At 38.9% G+C, this 18,542-nt stretch overlaps 1 protein-coding gene across 3 annotated transcripts in view; it reads right to left on the bottom strand.

The window, feature by feature from the left end:
* The window catches only part of LNO1 (Nuclear pore complex protein), a 134,983-nt gene that overhangs the window by 60,655 nt on the left and 55,786 nt on the right, over positions 1–18,542 (bottom strand). For all 3 annotated transcript variants that reach the window (XM_077389413.1, XM_077389414.1, XM_077389415.1), the window contains 3 exons: positions 4,361–4,500; positions 3,135–3,300; positions 1,977–2,943 (listed from right to left, as the gene is read on the bottom strand). In XM_077389413.1, the coding sequence (XP_077245528.1) occupies positions 1,977–2,943; positions 3,135–3,300; positions 4,361–4,500 (1,273 nt within the window). The remainder of the gene's footprint in view (positions 1–1,976; positions 2,944–3,134; positions 3,301–4,360; positions 4,501–18,542) is intronic.

The following is an 18,542-nucleotide window of genomic DNA, read 5'->3' as shown; positions in this document are numbered from 1 at the left end:
AGCCTTTTGTTGGTAATCTTCCGAGGGGAGTGGAGATCCCTGAGGCGGTAGGATCTGCCATAACAAGACCTCACGGTCACTACCTATGGACGAGGGAGTGTGGTAATTCGTGCAGGCAAAGGTAACAGGCTATGGAAAGCTGGAGGACTTTAGGTAGCCATTCCATATTTCATACATAGAATACATTGTGCACTTAGATATCCTGTTGCACTTAGCTTCTATACTGAACACTATGGTACTTCATGTCACACTGCACACTATTTACGATTCACTCTTGTTTATATCGTTATATTATTCTCTTGAGTTCTATTTATGCCTATCTCAAAACTGTTGCGCTCTCTAGTAAAATGTATTACAGAACCCAACTCTTTTATTGATTTATGCTACCTATCTAAGTCGCTGGAGGATCCTGCTTGGTCTAACATTGTTTACACCGCAGGTATTGCGACAGTGGACGATGAAACTAATGCCATGGAGAGACCTAAAAAGGGTGTGTGCAAGGACAAGGACAGTGAAGAGTCAATGGCGGACCACATCATCTTCTATCTAATTTGCTTTCTAATTATGTTTGATGTCAGAACTTAGTAGGACCTTTGAGTTTTAATGTTGACAGTTCATAATTCCAAAGAAAAGAATTGTTACACTCGTGAGTTTTATCTTGTTCCTTTTTGTGGTAGTGATTCAGATTTTGGGATTGATTAAAAAGAAAAAAGAAAAAAAAATGTCCGAAAATCCGGGTCATTACAAAGAGAGAGCAAACAATCATGGGAATGAACAGAAATGGCGGCCCAGTGCACGAGGCTCCTACCATTGCGGGGTCTGGGGAGGGCTAGATGTACGCAGCCTTACCCCTGCATTGCAGAGAGGCTGTTTCTGTGAGTCGAACCCGAGACCACCAGGTCACAATGGAGCAACCTTACCGTTGCGCCAAGGCTCGCCCTCAACCTTGGCAATGAACAATCAACCCAAAATGTTCCATCAGAGAAAAAAATGACTATAAAATACTCGTTTAGATTCCATAATAATTAAGAACTTGACATAATAATGGTCCCCCAAAATCATGGAAATGAACAACCCCAAAATCCTGAGTAAAAGAAGTTTGACTTCTTTGGTAAAGAGAGAATCAACAAACAGTTCCAAAATTGCATGGAAATAAGATAATCTATCGCAAAGTCTCCACATGAAGATGATAGTAAAATTATTTTTATACATATGAAATTCAAATGAAGAAATTATCCCCACTACAGATTCCGAAAACTTTTAGCTCTCTCTCTCTCTCTCTCTCTCTCTCTCTCTCTCTCTCTCTCTCCCTATATATATATAGGGAGAGAGAGAGAGAGAGAGAGAGAACAGCCTCTAAATATTTAACCATTAATATTCACGCACATAAAACACACCTGAATATTCGTACTTTTCTAGTAAGTGTGATGAATGTTGATGGCAACACAAAGAATTTGGACTTGTCTTCCAAAAACCATGTCCATGTAATGATGTAAAAAAACAAATTGGACAAACATTTTGATAAGAAATTCAACAAGCGCAATGAAAAAGCACAAAAAGCGGTCGAGAATTGTCCCAAGCCATCATGAAATTATTACATATGACATTCTGGCAGTGAGTGATACGAAGCAACAAAATATTAACAGAAACTGCAAATAATTATGGGAATTCCCCAGTGGTGGTAAAAACTTACTGCATATATTGGATGCTAACTAATATTAACAGCTGGGACAGCAAACAGTTTTAAAGCATTTGAACTAACCATAGTGGACGCAACGGGAAAAGTAACTGTAACAGCTTAATCAATATTTTATTAGTATTAGCTATTAATGAAACAAAACTGCATAAAGCCAAGATGATTAGAAATGGATAAAATGAAGATAACATAAAAATACAGTAATAAAACACTAAGAGAAGTAGAACACAACAGATCAGCATTTTGGTGCAAGCATGAAAAGTGAGATGTTATGCCTTACATTGAAAAAACTCTCCGATGACTCCAGATTGGAGCTTGACAACCCTGGATGTTGGTGAGCACTGGAATTTTTAGGCAGAGGACTCCTTTGGGAGCTGTAAGATTTTACCAACAGAGAATTGTCTGATGGTGAACTTTGATGGCTATGGATGGCAGACATAGAATTAACATTTCCTGGCACGGTGAAAGAAGTTCTCTGCCCTTCACTTTGAGTAGCTCTTCCCAAAGAAAACATTGAGTCCTTCAAACTCTTACCACCAAACTGAATAATAGATGGAGAGCTCTGGTGGGCAGGAATATATGAGGCATTTCCAGTCCCAGTACCAACATTTTTATACCCATGGGCTTGAGATGATCCGATAGAAGCAAACGGCGAAGATCTTGCATTATGTTCATTTGAAAATGACAGTTTTCCACTGGACTGTGATCCAGACGAAATACTGCTAAAGTTATTTGATCCAATCATTTCTTCGAATCCTTTACCCATCTCATCACTTTTAATGGAATCTTTATGACTTGGTTGCCTGGTGGGAGATGTCTCACTTGCTAAGACTCCTACCAAAGAGCCAGCATCCACAACCGTTGTGGTTGGAGAGAAAGAAGGCATCTGAGTTCCTGTTTTGGTGGCACCGCTAAATGTTGAACCAAGTCCCTGAACAAGAGATAAATTCATAGGCATTTCTGTTAAATTTGAGCTTTGCCTACCAGAAAGCCTTAATTCTTGACTACCAATGCCATGCTCTTGTCTTGTAGGAGAGGCCTTGTCATCTCCTTTATCTATGTCCAGTGGCTCTTCACTCATTTTTTTCAATTTACCATCTGAGACCACCATTTGTACCCCATCGTTCTCCACACTTTTGGACAACTCACATTCCAATGGCACAACAATAGAATAATCCTCTTCCACACCAGTTACATTGCCAGAAGAGCCAGAGTGAACTAGAGGCAGAGCCAAAGTATCTGACATCCTACAAAAGAAACTGATTTCAAGAACAAACATAGAAATATGATATGGTCATAGAAGATACTAGTCCAGTACAATCAGAAAACACATCACAGGACACTACAATACTTAAAAAATAAAAAAAGATTTCATAAAAAATGCTTAAAAGCATAGAGCATTTTAAAAAGCAATAAACAAAGATCCTTAGAGAACTACCTTGCAACATGGAACATTGAAAGCTTCCCTTCAGATGTTACACACATCAGAATACAATATGGTGAAAGCTCTTTAAACTCTCCATCACTAATTTTGATTTCAAGTTTCTCATATAAGGAGACTTTGTCGACACCAAACCCCACAATCAAATTTTCCTCCCCACTGGCTGAAATAAAGCACACATATTGTGAGAAAAACTTGCAACGATGTGTAAAGAAATATCACTCATGTTAATTGAAAGATAAAACACAGAGATACAACAGGAAGTTTTTATGTTAAGACTTTGTCAAATGCTAAGACAACCCAATTACAGAAAATCGTACTAGGTATACGCTAAACCAGTAAATAAATTAACTGAGGTTGCTCAGAGACGAGGAAGAATGTAATGTTGAGTGAAAACCATCATAAACTGAGGCATATTCAAAAGTCAAAAACAAAAAGGGAACACAAAAGGAAAATGGAAATGGGAAATACTTTTGTTCAACTACTCACTTGGAAATTGATGTCCAGAGGACATACAGCGAAGTTTTAGATACTTACTCAACACCACCAAATGGGTCCAAAAAAATATTAGGTTTTTATAATATAAATGCAGAAGCATAACTGAAAATGGAAGCAGAAACAAATAGCAGACATTTTATTTTATTTTAACCAATAATGATTTGAGTTACAAACCAAAAAAATATACAAGTCAGATGACCGAGACAGTCCATCACAAATGAAAACAAAAACAGCCTATCAAAAAAAAAAAATGAAAACAAAAACAGACACCAACTATATAATACAACAGAAGCCGACTTCCAACAACCAGATGCTGACAGTCCACTCCCTCCCTGGCTAAGGCATTTGAGACCTAATTGGCTGGTCTCAAAACATGAAATATCCAAAGATGTACATATATAAATAGCCTCCTAGATCTCAGTCACAACAACCAAGGGTATATGAGACCATTAGACATCTACCTATCACATTCTGGGAGTCGTTATTTCAATATTAAACATAGGCACTGCAAATATCCCAACGATTGCATTTGAAATCTTCATCAATTGTACAATGAGCCCATTAAACGTAACCCCATGGCTAATGCAATCGAAATCAGTTAGAAGCTTAAAATTAGTACAAATAGAACCAATAAAGTAATACAATGAGATAATTCTTAGTTTTAAACCCAAAGAAAAAAGAAATCAAGGGTGATTATCTTCAGTACATAGAGTTCATATTTGCACCTTGAAGCTCAATCCTCGGAACATCTAGATCGTGTTCGAACTCTACAGCCACTGGTAATCCCTCATTATCATCTAGCGACCACCCTATAGAAACAATGTGCTGATCTGTATTCCTTCGGTTGGCAGCAAGAGCAAGCTCCCTGTCATGAGAGGCAGAATTAAATATCAGCTATCAATTGCCAAATGGAACGCTGAAGAGAAGCACATGCATTGTAGAAATAGCAACTCTTTCGAAGTGCCCATTCCACCCATAAAGACCTAAGTAAAAGGGAAATTTGTTGCCAAACTTTACAAAAGGCAAACAAGACTGCCCAGTCCAACCCAGATTGGTAAGAACCCGTAGCTTGAGCAAATTGGATAGCTCCAAAAAAAGGTCTTCAATTTCTGGGAACTAGAAAGGCCACACTGGCCCGTTCTGTATTTATCGGTCAATACAACCTGTTAAATGCACACATACCGGTCCATCAAAATTTTCAGATGAACTGTATGCTAACAAAAACTATTGTTTTTTAAGTAGAGAGAGAGAGAGAGAGAGAGAGAGAGAGCCTCTTCCACAAATCAGGTGGCTTTTCAACATTCCAGTCATAAAAAGAAACCAAAAAGGAAAAGAAAAAAAATGCTTGAATATGAGATTCGTCTTATGGTTGATCAGAGAAAAGTAGTCTTTCCATGTTGTGTTGGTGGTGCTTTCAATGAAATCAGATCCATAATGGATAGACTTGGTCGTAGAAATTCGAGTCAGAACATGAGGGCCTATGCAGATTTAATTGCGAAAGTGAATTGATTGGGCGCAATTTATAATCGACCAGTTTCTTCTATGTCCCCTGTGGTTATCTTAGTTCCCAGAAGTTCGTCAAAAGGCAGTAGTCCATTCTGTATCGGATCACTGCCCCTTGCTTTTAGATCCTAGATTGGAATCCTGGGGTCCCTGTCCGTTCAGATTTGAGTTGGCATGGCTTGAGCAGCCAAAGTTAGACGATATTATTGGGAATTAGTGGGTTAGTCACAAAGTTGCCAGGCCGGCATATTAAGTAATTGGGGAAAAGCTTCATTTTGTAAAAAGAAGACCAAAGGTGTGGAATGTGGGAAGGCTAAAAGATTCCTCTGAAAGGAAGGTGTGGTTGCATAACAGAATAAGGGAAATTTCTTTGGCAGAAGAGAATGGGCCCGCATCAGACTTGGAGAGGGAAGAGATGGGGAGACTCAAAGAGGAACATAAACGCCTTCTGTTGCAGGAAGAGATTTCTTGGTGGTAAAAGTCTACAGTAAAATGACTAGAGGGGGACAAGAATACAACATAATTTCATGGCATTGCAAGTGCTATGAGAAGAAATAACAGAATAGAGGTTTTAGAGATAAATGGAAGACCCACTCAAAATAAAGAAGAAATCATCGGGGAAATAGTGAACGTCTATAGGTCGTTGTACTCTTAAGAAAGGATTGTTCGACCTGCTTTACAGGAGGTGGATTTCACTTCTATTGGAGAGAATGACAGAGAAGCTTTGGAGAAGCCTTTTGGGGAAGAGGAAATTGGGAAGAATGTTCTCTCCTTGAGCCGTGCTAAGGCCCGAGGCCCCAGATGGCTTTTACCAAGCTTTTTTTCAAAGTTGTTGGGGTTATGTAAAGGAAGATCTCATGAGATTCTTTGTGGAATTCCATGAGGGGATGGAGTTGGATAAAGGAACTGATGCAACTTTTATAGCTCTTATTCCCAAAGAGAACAGCGCAGTGAAGGTTTCTTATTTCAGTCCGATTAGCCTAGTGGGCTGTCTTTACAAGGTCTTGGCGAAGCGATTAAAGGTGGTTCTCCCAAAAATCATCTCAGTAAATCAATGTGCTTTTGTTAGTCAAAGGCAAATATGGGATTGTTCCTTTGTAGCAAATGAAGCGGTGGATTTCTATCTAGAACTGTAGACATGGGAATTGTGTGTGAAGTGGATATGGAAAAAGCCTATGATTGAGTAGAATGGCAGTGCTTAGATCATTTGCTAGGGAAGATGGGATTTGGCTCGAGGTGGCGAGGATGGATTAGAAGTTGTGTATCATCTGCTTGGTCCTCTGTTCTTATTAATGGGACACCAAAAGGATTTTTTAAATCCTCAAGGAGATTGCATCAAGGAGACCCTTTGTCTCCTTTCCTCTTTGTAATAATGGCTGAGACATTAAGTCGGCTGATGGAGTTGGGCCGATCGAAGGGTTTGGTTGATGGGTTTAAAGTTGGACAGAATGGATTAGAGCTCTCCCATATTCGGTTTGCAGATGACACCTTGTTATTTTCTTCTCTTCATAGTTTGAAGGTAACGAACCTTAAGGCGATTCACAGGTGTTATGAACTAATCACAGGGCAGAGATCCAACTTCAATAAGTCTAGAGAGTTTGCTTTGAATATGGGGGATTCAGAGGCGCTCGGTTATGCTACTTTATTGGGATGTCCTTTAGAGAAGTTTCCATCCACTTATCTTGGTCTTCCTTTGGGGGCGAGGAGACCTCATAAATCTGCATGGGAACCTATGGTGGAAAAAATTGATAAGAGGCTAGATACTTGGAAGCGAAATCTGGTCTCAAAGGGAGGTAGGGTAACGCTTCTCAACCTATATACATATTTCTCAGTTATCTTTGGTTAAGTGCCCTAAGAGCGTTGTGAAGCGTATAGAACAGATTCAAAGAAGGTTCTTGTGTGGGTTGCGGGGGTTTTGGCGCGGGGGGGGAGGGGAGAGATGTTGGTAAAAGAGGGATTCCTTTAGTAAGTTGGAAAGATGTTTGCAAACCAATTAAAGGTGGTGGATTGAGCATAAGGAAAATTAAGGAAGTAAACCATTCACTTTTGGGAAAAGGGTTATGGAGGTTTGGTGAGGAGCAATCCTAGTTTTGCGCCGAGGTGATTGAAAATAAATATGGGGCTGAGCCAGGTCATTGGAAAGCCACAGATGGTTTCAGAAAACAAGGAGTCATGGTTCGGCAGGATATAATGAGTATAAGCGATCGATTTAATCAAGGTATCAGATATAGAGTTTACTCAGGTGACAGAATTAGCTTTTGGAACGTGTGCTGATGTTCTCAAGTGCCGTTGAAGGAGCTATTCCCAAATTTATTCGTTGTTGCAGCTCATAAGGATGCTATGGTAAAGGATTGTTTTGAAAGACAGGGCCACAGGGTGATTTGGAAGCTAGCGTTAAGAAAGAATTTTTTCGATAGAGAAATTCCTTCGGTGGAAAGGTTGTTAGAAACACTAGAAGGAATCTACATTAGTTTATCGGGGGTGGATAAGAGGGTGTGGATTACAGGGGTCGTTACAGATAAATCATTTTATAGTCATCTGGTGCCTTTGTTGCATGGATTCTTTGCCCTCCTATGCCGAATCCGTGTCGGCATGTCTCCACATGCGAATCAAACATGGATTCACATGAGACACACCCGGATTCTTGTTGTAGCCGCGTTCCGCACGGATCCTGTTTTTTTCTGGCGAATCCGATTCATCATTGTCTCTTTTCCACACGAATCCTGTATTTTCGGGCGAATCCGATTCATCGTTGTTTAAAATTCGAATCCTATATATTTTCCCTTTAAATGTCGTTTCTTAACTTTGCTTATATGAAAGCACAACTCGTACTCTTTTAATAAAAACCCCAGTGCACAACCCCTTCATCCTTTGACACTCTTAATACAAAACTCACAGCAGCCCTCTACCCTCAAAATTTTCATGAATATATATACATATGCATACACACACACACACACAAACACACACACACACACACACACACAATATACATACATATTTAAATTTTTTATTTTGAAATTTTTATTTTATTTATTACCGAATCCGAATCTGAATCCTACTTTTGGGGGCTTGCTGAATCCAATACCTCGAATCCGTGTCGAATCCCGACACGCGAATCCGAATCAGTGCAACATAGTCTTGTGCCTAGTCTTGCGCTCCTTATTGAAGCAAAATTATGGAAGATTCAAGCCCCGCCAAGAGTTTGTATGTTCATTTGGGTGGCTCTCCGTGGTCGAATTCAGACAGTTGATTTTCTCAAACATCGTAAGATGTTGATAATTGATCATTGTGTATTATGTATTGCGGCGGGGGAGTCTGTAGATCAGATTTTTATTCATTCCAGAGTAGCTAGAGAGGTGTGGAGTGGTATTCTTTCCAGATTTGGAATTTCTAGGGTTTTCCCTTCAGCCTTGCAAGAGCTTTTTGAAAGTTGGTCAGTAGTTCCTTGGAAGAAAAAAGGAAAAGTTCTTTGGGCTTTATCTTTCCTAGCAACCATGTGGGTTCTTAGGAAAGAGAGGAATAAAAGAGTCTTCAAAGGAGGCTCAAAGTCGCCTCATTTTCTTTTTTTTTAAGTAATTGCCTTAACCATAGCTTGGGCAAAATCCCTTCATTTATCCCGCTTTGTATCGGCCTTTGACTTATGGGAAGGATGGAAGAAGATTTACTTCGATGTAGAGCGTCGGCCATTAATTGCGCAACAGTGGCAGAGGATGCTGGGAGTCTTGAAACTTTGATGGCTCTAGGATGGATAATCCAAGACCAGCAGGCATAGGAGGCGTCTATGAAGCACGGGTACGGGGTGTGGGTACGACACGACACGGGTACGTGGGTAAGTGATTTTCCAAAAAAACCGGGTACGGGTACGTTCGGGTACGCCGAATATAATAATATATTTTAATATTTTATTATATATTTATAAAAAATTTTAAAAAATTGGAGAGCAATCAAATAACAATAACATTACCAAAATGAAAAATTCTAATATTACTCTTCATTTCATAAGTGATTAAGTTCTATATTTCATAACATGAGGCATCAATACATCATTCATTAGAAAAAAAATCTATTGCAAGTGTGTTGACCAATGCCTGACAAGATGAATTATTTTTAGAGACCAAATTATGCGATTTTTTATACCGGACTTTTGGGATTTAATAATGTTTGGACATGATAGATTTGATGAATTTTTAAAATTTGAAAAATACCCCACCGTTTGGAAGTTAAGAAAGTTAAAATTTTGACCCGACCCTTTTTCTTTGGATTTTGTACTAGAACAGGAGTTGACTTTTTTTCCTTTTAGATTTGGGTGTTGAAACTATTTTTAATAAATCCAAATGGGGGGTATTCAGTTATTTACATGTAAATCTTAAGTAAATGGACAATAAAATAGTAAAGACATTTACTTAAATGGTTGGGTACGGGTACAGGAGCCCCGGGAGAGTACCCGTGCTTCCTAGGGAGGCGTTAAGGGATTCTAGGGGAGAAGTCATTTGCATAGTTGTCAGACTTGTCCGACTCGTACAAGTCGACTCGCGAGTCGAGTCGAGTCAATTTCGAGTCGACTTATATGACAGACTTGTAGTACTGTAAACTCGTACGAGTCGACTCACGAGTCACAACGACGCGGCTCGAAATCGCACGACTCGTACAGGTTGACACCTTACGTTACATTAAGAGAGGCTGTCCGAAGTAGTAAAAGGAGGTGAAATACACTTCATAGAAAAGTGTTTATAAAATAAACTAGAGCAGCAATTCAAAGTAATTTTTAGGGCTTAAATTAGAAGTTTTAAAATGATTTTGCCATTGAGAAGAAGAAGAAAACACAAACCCTCGCCGGCGCCGAGGAGGAGGAGAAGAAGCTCTTAGTCGCCGACGCCATGAAGAAGAAGAAAACGAAGACTCTGTGAGGTACATTTTTTTGTTTTTTTTTGTTTTTTTCTTATATTTCTTTGTTTTCCAGATCCTCTCTCTCTGTCGAATCAATTTCTAGGGTTTTTTGAAACCCTAATCAATTTTAATCTTGTATTTTATAAACTAAAACCTGTATTTCACAATCTTGGATTATAAGATCATGGTTTTAGCTGATTAATTCCATGTTTTTGCTTATAATTTTATAAAATTGTAATATATAATAGGGATTTGCTTAAAATCCAGTTTTTTTATTTTAAATCCAAATTTTTTTATTAAAATTCAGTTTTTATTTATAATATTATAAATGGGATTTTCTAGGGATTTGCTTATGATATATAAAATCAAGTTTTCTGCTAGGGATTTGTAAGACAGCCTAGACTCACTTCCTAGCAAATTTTGTCATATTCATGAGTTTTATGCAACTTATTTCATTGAAATTCATGATGGTTCCTAGGCTAGCATGCATAATTAGCTATTTAGCTCTTTCATAGAAATTGGTTAGACTTATTTTTATGTAAATTCTTTCATTGAAATAGGATAGAGTTATTTTTACGTGTATGTTCTCTCATATGCATAATTGCATACATATTTTACAAGTAGAGTTATTTTTATGTAAATTGCATACATTTTTTTTTTAAATTGTAAATTGCATACATGATACATGCGTAATTTAGCTCTTTCATAATTGCATGCATGCTTAATTGGCTCTTTCATAGAAATTGGTTAGAGATATTTTTATTTAAATTGTCTCATTGAAATTGGTTAGAATTATTTTTATGTGTTTGCTCTCTTGTTGAAATTGTAAATTGGTGCTTTTGTTTTAACCTTTGTTGGGCAGTTTTCATTTGAAAAATCATGAGCAAAAAGCGTACTAAAGATATTACGTGGAAATATTGCGCCATGATGGCAACCGGAAAGGGGAAAAGTACATACTTAAATGCAATTTTTGTGATAACAGCTATCATGGTGGTGTGCATAGGATAAAAAATTACTTAGCATGTACTCATCATGACGTAAAGCCTTGTGCCAAAGTTCTTGATGAAGTGAGGGATCTTTTCATTAAGGTATTGAAGGATAGTGAAAAAAAAAGATTGATGATATTGAGGACTTTGATGTTCAAGAAGATGGTTAAGGGGTGGAGGTTTTAGAGGGTGCTAAGAAAGGGACATTGGATTCCTCATTCAAATAAAATGGAAGAAATGATAAGAAGCAAGTGACCCTAAATTTAATGATGAAGGACCGAGATGCCGTAGTTCGGTATATTAGTCGATGCATTTATGTGGAGAGCTTACCCTTTAAGTTAGTTAAAAGCCTCTTATTTATAAAGATGATGGAATCGGCAATAAACTTTGGGAAGGGATTGAAGCTCCCTTCCTACCATGAAATAAGACCGACTTTCTTGAAAAAATAAGTGGAGGCAATGATTTTTAATTTAGAGAAGTATAGGGCCAATTGGAGGAAGTATGGATGCACTTTATGAGTGATGGTTGGGTGGATAGTCGTGGGAGATCAATCACAAACTTTCTTGTGAATAGCCCCACTGGAACCGTACTTTTAAAATCAGTAGACACTTAAGGTATTTATCACAATGACGTCAATTTATTTGATTTGCTTGATGAAATTGGAGAGGAAAATATAGCTCAATTTGTGACGGATAGTGCGTCCGCTTATGTTAGAGCCGGTGAAATGCTTATGGATAAGAGGAAGTAACTCTTTTGAAATCTATGCATAAGAAGGTAAGGCAAATCACGGTTAGTGGATATTGGAAAGTTGCCCGTACATCATGACACGCATAAGAAGGCAAGGCAAATCACGGTTTTTATTTATGCACATGCATGGGTGTTAGATTTAATGAGAAAATACACAGGACTTATGGACTTGGCAAGTCCAGGTACGACTAGATTTGCAACGTCATATCTCCCTTTGAAATCTTTTCACAAAAAGAAGGTGCAACTTGGAGCTATGTTTGCTTTGGACGAGTGGGCTAGAAGCACATATTCAAATAAAGCCGATGCGACTTTAGTTTCAAAGATTATTTTGGCGGATGATAGGTTTTGGCAACCATCAAGTTTTGCTTCAAGAGTGTGCTCTCATTGGTGAAGGTGCTTAGAATTGATGGAGATGCTGCACCACCTATGGGATACATTTATGAGGCTATGGATAGGGCTAAGGAACACATTCAAGAAAACTTGAAAAACAAGGAGCAAAGGTATATGCCGATATGGAAGATAATTGATGAGCAATGGAATAAACAAATTCATTGACCTTTTCGTGCAGCGGCTTATTTTTTAAACCCCAAGTAAGTTTTAGATTTATTGTTCTTTATAGATTTTGAATCATTTATCATTTTATCATTTGTCATGCGTCATGTGCACAGGGTCGCCCTTTTTTATCATTTTTTATAGGTTCCAATATGCAAAAAATTTCAAGCCAGATAGGGAGGTGATGAAAGGGTATTTTGATATTATTCAGAGGATGATTCATGATGATGATACAAGAATGAATATTGATAAGCAAACATATGTGTTTAGAAAGTCGGAGGGTGATTTTAGTCGGAGCATGGCAGTTTCGGCAAGGGAAAAAAGCAACCAAGTATGATTTATCAATAGAGGGGTTATTTTTTATTTAAATTAGGGCGCATTTGGATACCTCATATTTTGTATTTGGATTTGGAATTGAGTTTTGGATACAAAATGAATAGATCCGCCAGCTCATGTTGAGGGAGTCAGAGAGGGAAGGGGGTACTTCCTACTGGAGGGGAGAGGTTGAAGAGCAAAGAGGGTAAAGGAAACTGCCAGATTTGTGGATTTCCAATTACTTATTTCCACAACATACTTGGAAATCTGTTTTTTTTCCACTATCAGTCGTTATTTGGAAATCCAAGGATTTGATCCGTATCCAAATCACAACGCAAAAAGGGTTGCAAATGTGAGAAATCCAAATCAAAATCTTCTCGACACCCAAACATGCCCTTATATTATTTAAAGATGATTTTATTTTTATTTTTTACTTTATTTGTGTAGCATTATGGTGGGAAAGTTATGGATCTCAGGCACCGGATCTCCAAAGCCTAGCTATCAAGGTACTTAGCCTTACATGTAGCCCTTTGGGTTGTGAAAGAAATTATAGCATCTTTGAACATATACACTTGAAGAAGAGGAACCGTTTGGAGCAACAAAGACTCAATGTGTTGGTGTATATTAAGTATAACATCAACTTAGAGATAGGGAATTTAAAGAGGAGGCAACAGAGAGGTGAGACATATAATCATATTTGTTTGTCGGATATGGAATCCGATGACAAATGGATCACAGAGAACCCCACTTCACTATCCGAGGATTTTTCTTGGTTAGATATGCAAGAATGTTTAAATGAAGAAGAGGGGATCCTAAGAATAGGAAGAGGAGAGATAACAAATTAACTTTTGGCTTTTTATGTTTTATTCATTTATCATTATATATATGTATCATGTATGATTCCCTATTAATATTAATTTTATTGTTTTATAATATAAGACCAAGAGACTTAAGACTCAATCGAAAGAAGAAGGCAAGATGTTAATGGAAAGGGGAAGGAGAAACTTGATGTTGATAATAAAGAAGAATGGGAAGAGGGTGAAGACTCTGAAGATGTCGATAATGAGGAAGTTTAGTTGGAGGAAGATGATGAAGATGATTCAGATGAAGATAATGATGAGGGCCTTGACTTCGGAGATTATTGAGTTGTCTTTTTTGTTTTATTTTTTGGGAACTTGGATGTTTTGAATTTTGACTATTTTGATGAATGATGGTTGAAAACTCAAAAGCTGGAACTTAATTATTTTTGGGCAAACAAATTGCAAGCATATAGTTCTGGACTCCGTGTGCAGCGCACTGTATAGACCTGATGTTGAAAGACATTGGAAAAAAGAAGGCGGTGAGGAAGGTAGTTGATGAGGCTAGATCAGTGACTAATTTCTTATACAACCACGGGTATATAATGTCCATCATGAGGAACATGTGTGGAGGAGACTTGGTACGCCCTGGGCTTACTAGGTTTGCCACCAACTACATTGCTCTGCAGAGTATGCTAGACAAGAAGGTTGGTTTAAAGCAGTTATTCTCATCCAAAGAGTGGTGGAATAAGTACAAGGAGAGCAGGAGTGTAGCTGGAAAGAGGGCTGAGGAGAACGTCGGTAAACCAAGCTTTTGGGATCAACGCAGAATACTTGGTATATTGGAGCCCATTGTAAAGGTATTGACGATGGTTGATGGGGACAAAAAGCCTACTATGGGTTCTTTGTATCACGCCATTAGATTGATGAAAGAGGCAATAAAAGCGGTTGTTCCTCGGTCCTATCAAGGCTATCATACCATCATCGATAATAGATGGACAAATATGCTCCTCCATCCACTTCAATCGGCTGGTATGATCACAACAGACAACACCAACATAGTCTTATTATCTCTTATATCGTAATTTATGATATACTAATGAATTATTTCTTATTAGAATATTATCTCAATCCAAAGTACCAATACACCCAGCAACTTGCTACTCGCGCCGATCTCATTGAAGATTTACAGACTGTGGTCGCCAAGTTGGAACCGGATGCGACTGCAGAAGCCACTGCTTAAGCAGAGGTAAACATTGCATTATTTCACTATAAATAGATGAGTATATATTGTAATTTTTAACTAACAGCTATTACTGTTAATTCTATTGTAGATCAAGAGGTTTAGGGATGCACTTGGATCCTTTGGACGTCCAGCTGCCATAGTCGGACGACATAAGACACTACCAGGTATAAGCTAAAGCTAGTAAAATTATTAGTTGTCGATTGAGCAAGCAATTAATTAATCTGTTATTGCTATTTTGCATCTGAGTGGTGGGTGTTATATGGGGGAGATGCTCCAAACCTGAGAAAGATAGCCATAAAAGTGTTATTTCAGACAGCATCTTCTTCAGGTTGTGAGAGAAATTGGAGCACTTTCAACCTCATCCACTCTAAAAGGAGGAACAGGCTTGGACATGAAAACTTGCACAAGCTCGTATATGTCCACTATAACACACGATTGAGGATGAAACACACCTCTATAGAACAAAGCCGAGAGGACTACACCGATCCAATTGATCTTACAGACATATTCTGTGAAAATGATGAGGATGACCCTCTCTATGAGTGGGTGAAGGAGGTTGGAGAGCCAGTGCTGGATGCACCGGGAGGTAGACCGAATCCTATAATCGCTGAACAGATGCAAGACGATGATACATTGCCGCCGAATACAGAGGGCCTCACTTAACCCATTGTCGTTCCGATACAGGGTAGTGGCGATGATTTGTCCATAGACTCCCCATCGGATGATGATACAGGTGGGAATGCAGGTGGTGGTGAGGCAGTGTTGTGGGAGGTGCTGGAACTTCTGGTGGTGGGGGTAGTAAGGGAGGTGATGAGCTTTATAGGCCACTTAGCCCATTCACAGCGGAGCTGAGGTTTGATCACGTTACACAAGATGAGGATCATGGTGCACGACCCCCAACCAAGGCAAAGACAAGTATTCCAACGATGAGGGAAGTATCATCCCACTGATGAAGAAGATGACTCCTTAGATGCTCATTCTCGTTATGGAGTTGATAGTTTGACAAACACATTCGAGAGTTTGAGCGTTGAACGTGGGATTCCACATAGTTATGGTTAAGGACCGGTCGATGCATCTTCCGAGAATGGATGGGGTTCGACTACTTCTTATGGGTATGGCTATGGGCATGAGTATGGATATGGGTACCCATATGGCACTGATACACAGACGCAGTCACAAAGCGGGTCATATGGGTATGGGATGTTATATGATTCACATGCACATGCACATGCACATGGCGAGGCATCATCTTTGTTCGGAGCAGCACCGATAGTGTGTAACTTCATCTAAAAAGATAACATAGAAATGAGATCCAGAGAAGAAGCAACCAGAGTAGATCCCACACATCTTAATTGGTGCAGACCCAGAGGTTAGCAGTTGATTATGGAGAACTTTAAGTGCTAAAATTACCGATCCTCGATAATAAAATAGGAAGACCAGTCCCAATTCCATAAGAGTTCAGATATGTAATCAATGTGTGTTCGGGTTTGCCTCAGCTTGGCCGTTGTGAAGATTTCACCGATAATACACCCCAAAAGAAACCATAAAGATAACTATGGCAGCAAGAAGTAACAGGTCTGAATACAATCTCAAAATGAAACAAATAAGGGAACTAGGGCCAAACTAACCACCTATAAGGCTCAAGTGATCTCATGGATGAAATAGGTGCAACTTGCGAGGAGGGTGTGGCTAGAAGAGTAATGGTGAGGCAGATAAGGAAAGGAAGGACTAAATAATAACAGTCAGATCTCACCGGTAAGAACGTGTGTCGCCCTCTGATCCCAACCATAGGAGGCCCAAGATGTAAGGTGGAGAAGCCCGGACGCCCGATCAGCCCAAGGAAGCAACAACCATCACCAATAGATTGAGCCAGGGAGGGGAAATATGATGAAAATATGTATGCGCGCAGCCCCGGACAGCAAGGCACGATGTTGGGAGTTGGGCCAGCGTAGGACCAAGGAGAGACTAGCAAACGAAGGGAGGGTGGACTGTTGTGATGACCAACACCTAAAAGATTGCCATACAGTCCTAGAACTACAGAGGCAGCAAGATGGAAGGAAGAGGACAGCTGAATAAGGATAAGGGTCAAGGAACAGAAACTATGTGAGAAGAGGGGGAAGAGAAAGGGAGATGGTAGGCGATTGTTGCATCTGATGCAACAAACCAGTCATGAGGACTGATTTAGGGAAAGAAACACAAAGATGAGGAGAAAGTAAAGAGAGGGAATCCAAAAAGGAAGAAAGAAGAATAGCTAGAAAAAGAAGCCCCGATGGTGGAGGAGAGATAGGAAGAGGAAGACAGAAAGGAGGAGGAGAAGAGAAGAGAAGAGAAGAGAAGAAAGAAGGGGAAGGAGAAGAAAGGAACCCTAACTTGGGCGTCCAAGGGCTGCTCACGATTTTTCTAAAACTTGAGATTTCCATCACCTCAAGTCCTTTTAAATGAATTTTAAGCAAAAAAGTGGGCCCTCCTCCATAAACCAATGGGATGTGTTATAACTCAGGTAACTTAAGTTATAACAAATGACCTAAATACCCCCACACTTAAAATAAAACAACTCGGAAATAAAAATCCTATCGTAAACACATACTCCCCCCTTAAATGACCCATAACTTCCTCAAATCACGTCAGAATTGTGTGATCTTGGTCTCGTTGGATAGGTAATCGAAAAACCTTTCTAATGACACCAAAATCAAGGGCAATGGACAAAATTTGATACCCTACAAGTAAGCTAAAGGTCAAAGTGAAAATCATGGTCAAGGCAAAGGGGTAGTGGTGAGGTGGTGTGTGAGTGGCATGGGCCTTAGACGATGCGGACATCCCCATATTTAAGCGCTAAATTACTAATATGCACTTTTTATATGCTGAAATATAAAGTCCTCCGTGAAAAATAAAAGCTAGATCAATAATGAGTGCCTCTATATATATGGTGAAAAAACGAGGTCGAATCACATCATTAATGAATTAAATCAAAGAGGAAAGTACTATTCATTCGATTTTATGATGAAATAGATAATTCATGATGCTCCTAAGTGAAAATTATGATAATGTCTTTTCGGTGGCTTTATCACATAGCCAAATGGAAGACTGGGACATTAAGATTGAAGGACTTGATAATTGGTGTGGAATAGAGGATGATGCCCCACTATTTTTTTATTTTATTTTATTTTTGGGAAGGGGGAGGGGGGGTGCTGAAAAGACTTATATGCGGACTTTGGAGGACGTTCCACATGGTTTTAAATTTCGACCGAAATCGACTGACACCAAAATCAATAAAAACAGAAACGGTATTTTATTTCGGCCGAAATTTCAGAATTTCGGTTGAAATTTTGGTTTTTCCGAAATTTGACCCAAAAATTTTCACCAAAATTTAATATTGAATAAAATATTGGTTTCGGGTTTTGTACCAAATTTCAGGGTCCGAAACCGGTACCGAAATTTTAACCCTTGGTTCCACAATGCTGAGTGAAAACTATGACAATGTCTTTATCCCATAGCCAAATGGAAGACTGGGACCTAAAGATTGAAGGACTTGATTAGTGTGGAGTAGAAGATGATGCCCCACTTATCTGTTTTTTTGTTTTACTTTTTTTGTGTGTGTGTGGGGGGGGGGGCGGGGGGGGGGAAGCTTCGAAGACTTATATGCGAACTTTGAAGGAGGTTCCACAATGCCTTGCGGTGATAGGAGATATAGATTGTCTAAATGAAATCATTTATCAAGGAGTCCTTACGAAAACATATCCGTCACAAAGATAAAGCGGGGAGCAAAAATAAAATAACATTGTAACTATGTGGACAAAAAAAGAAATTGCGTTGAATGATTGGGACAACATACACACAAAGGAAAATGAAAATGAATCGATCTTTTGTGTGA

Source organism: Tasmannia lanceolata, unplaced genomic scaffold (genome assembly GCF_043159265.1).
Source record: "Tasmannia lanceolata isolate RefF3 unplaced genomic scaffold, GAP_Taslan_0.1 ptg000008l, whole genome shotgun sequence".
NCBI lineage: Eukaryota > Viridiplantae > Streptophyta > Magnoliopsida > Canellales > Winteraceae > Tasmannia > Tasmannia lanceolata.
Note: the sequence above shows the minus strand (reverse complement) of the source record. Positions and strands in the feature narration are given on the sequence as shown.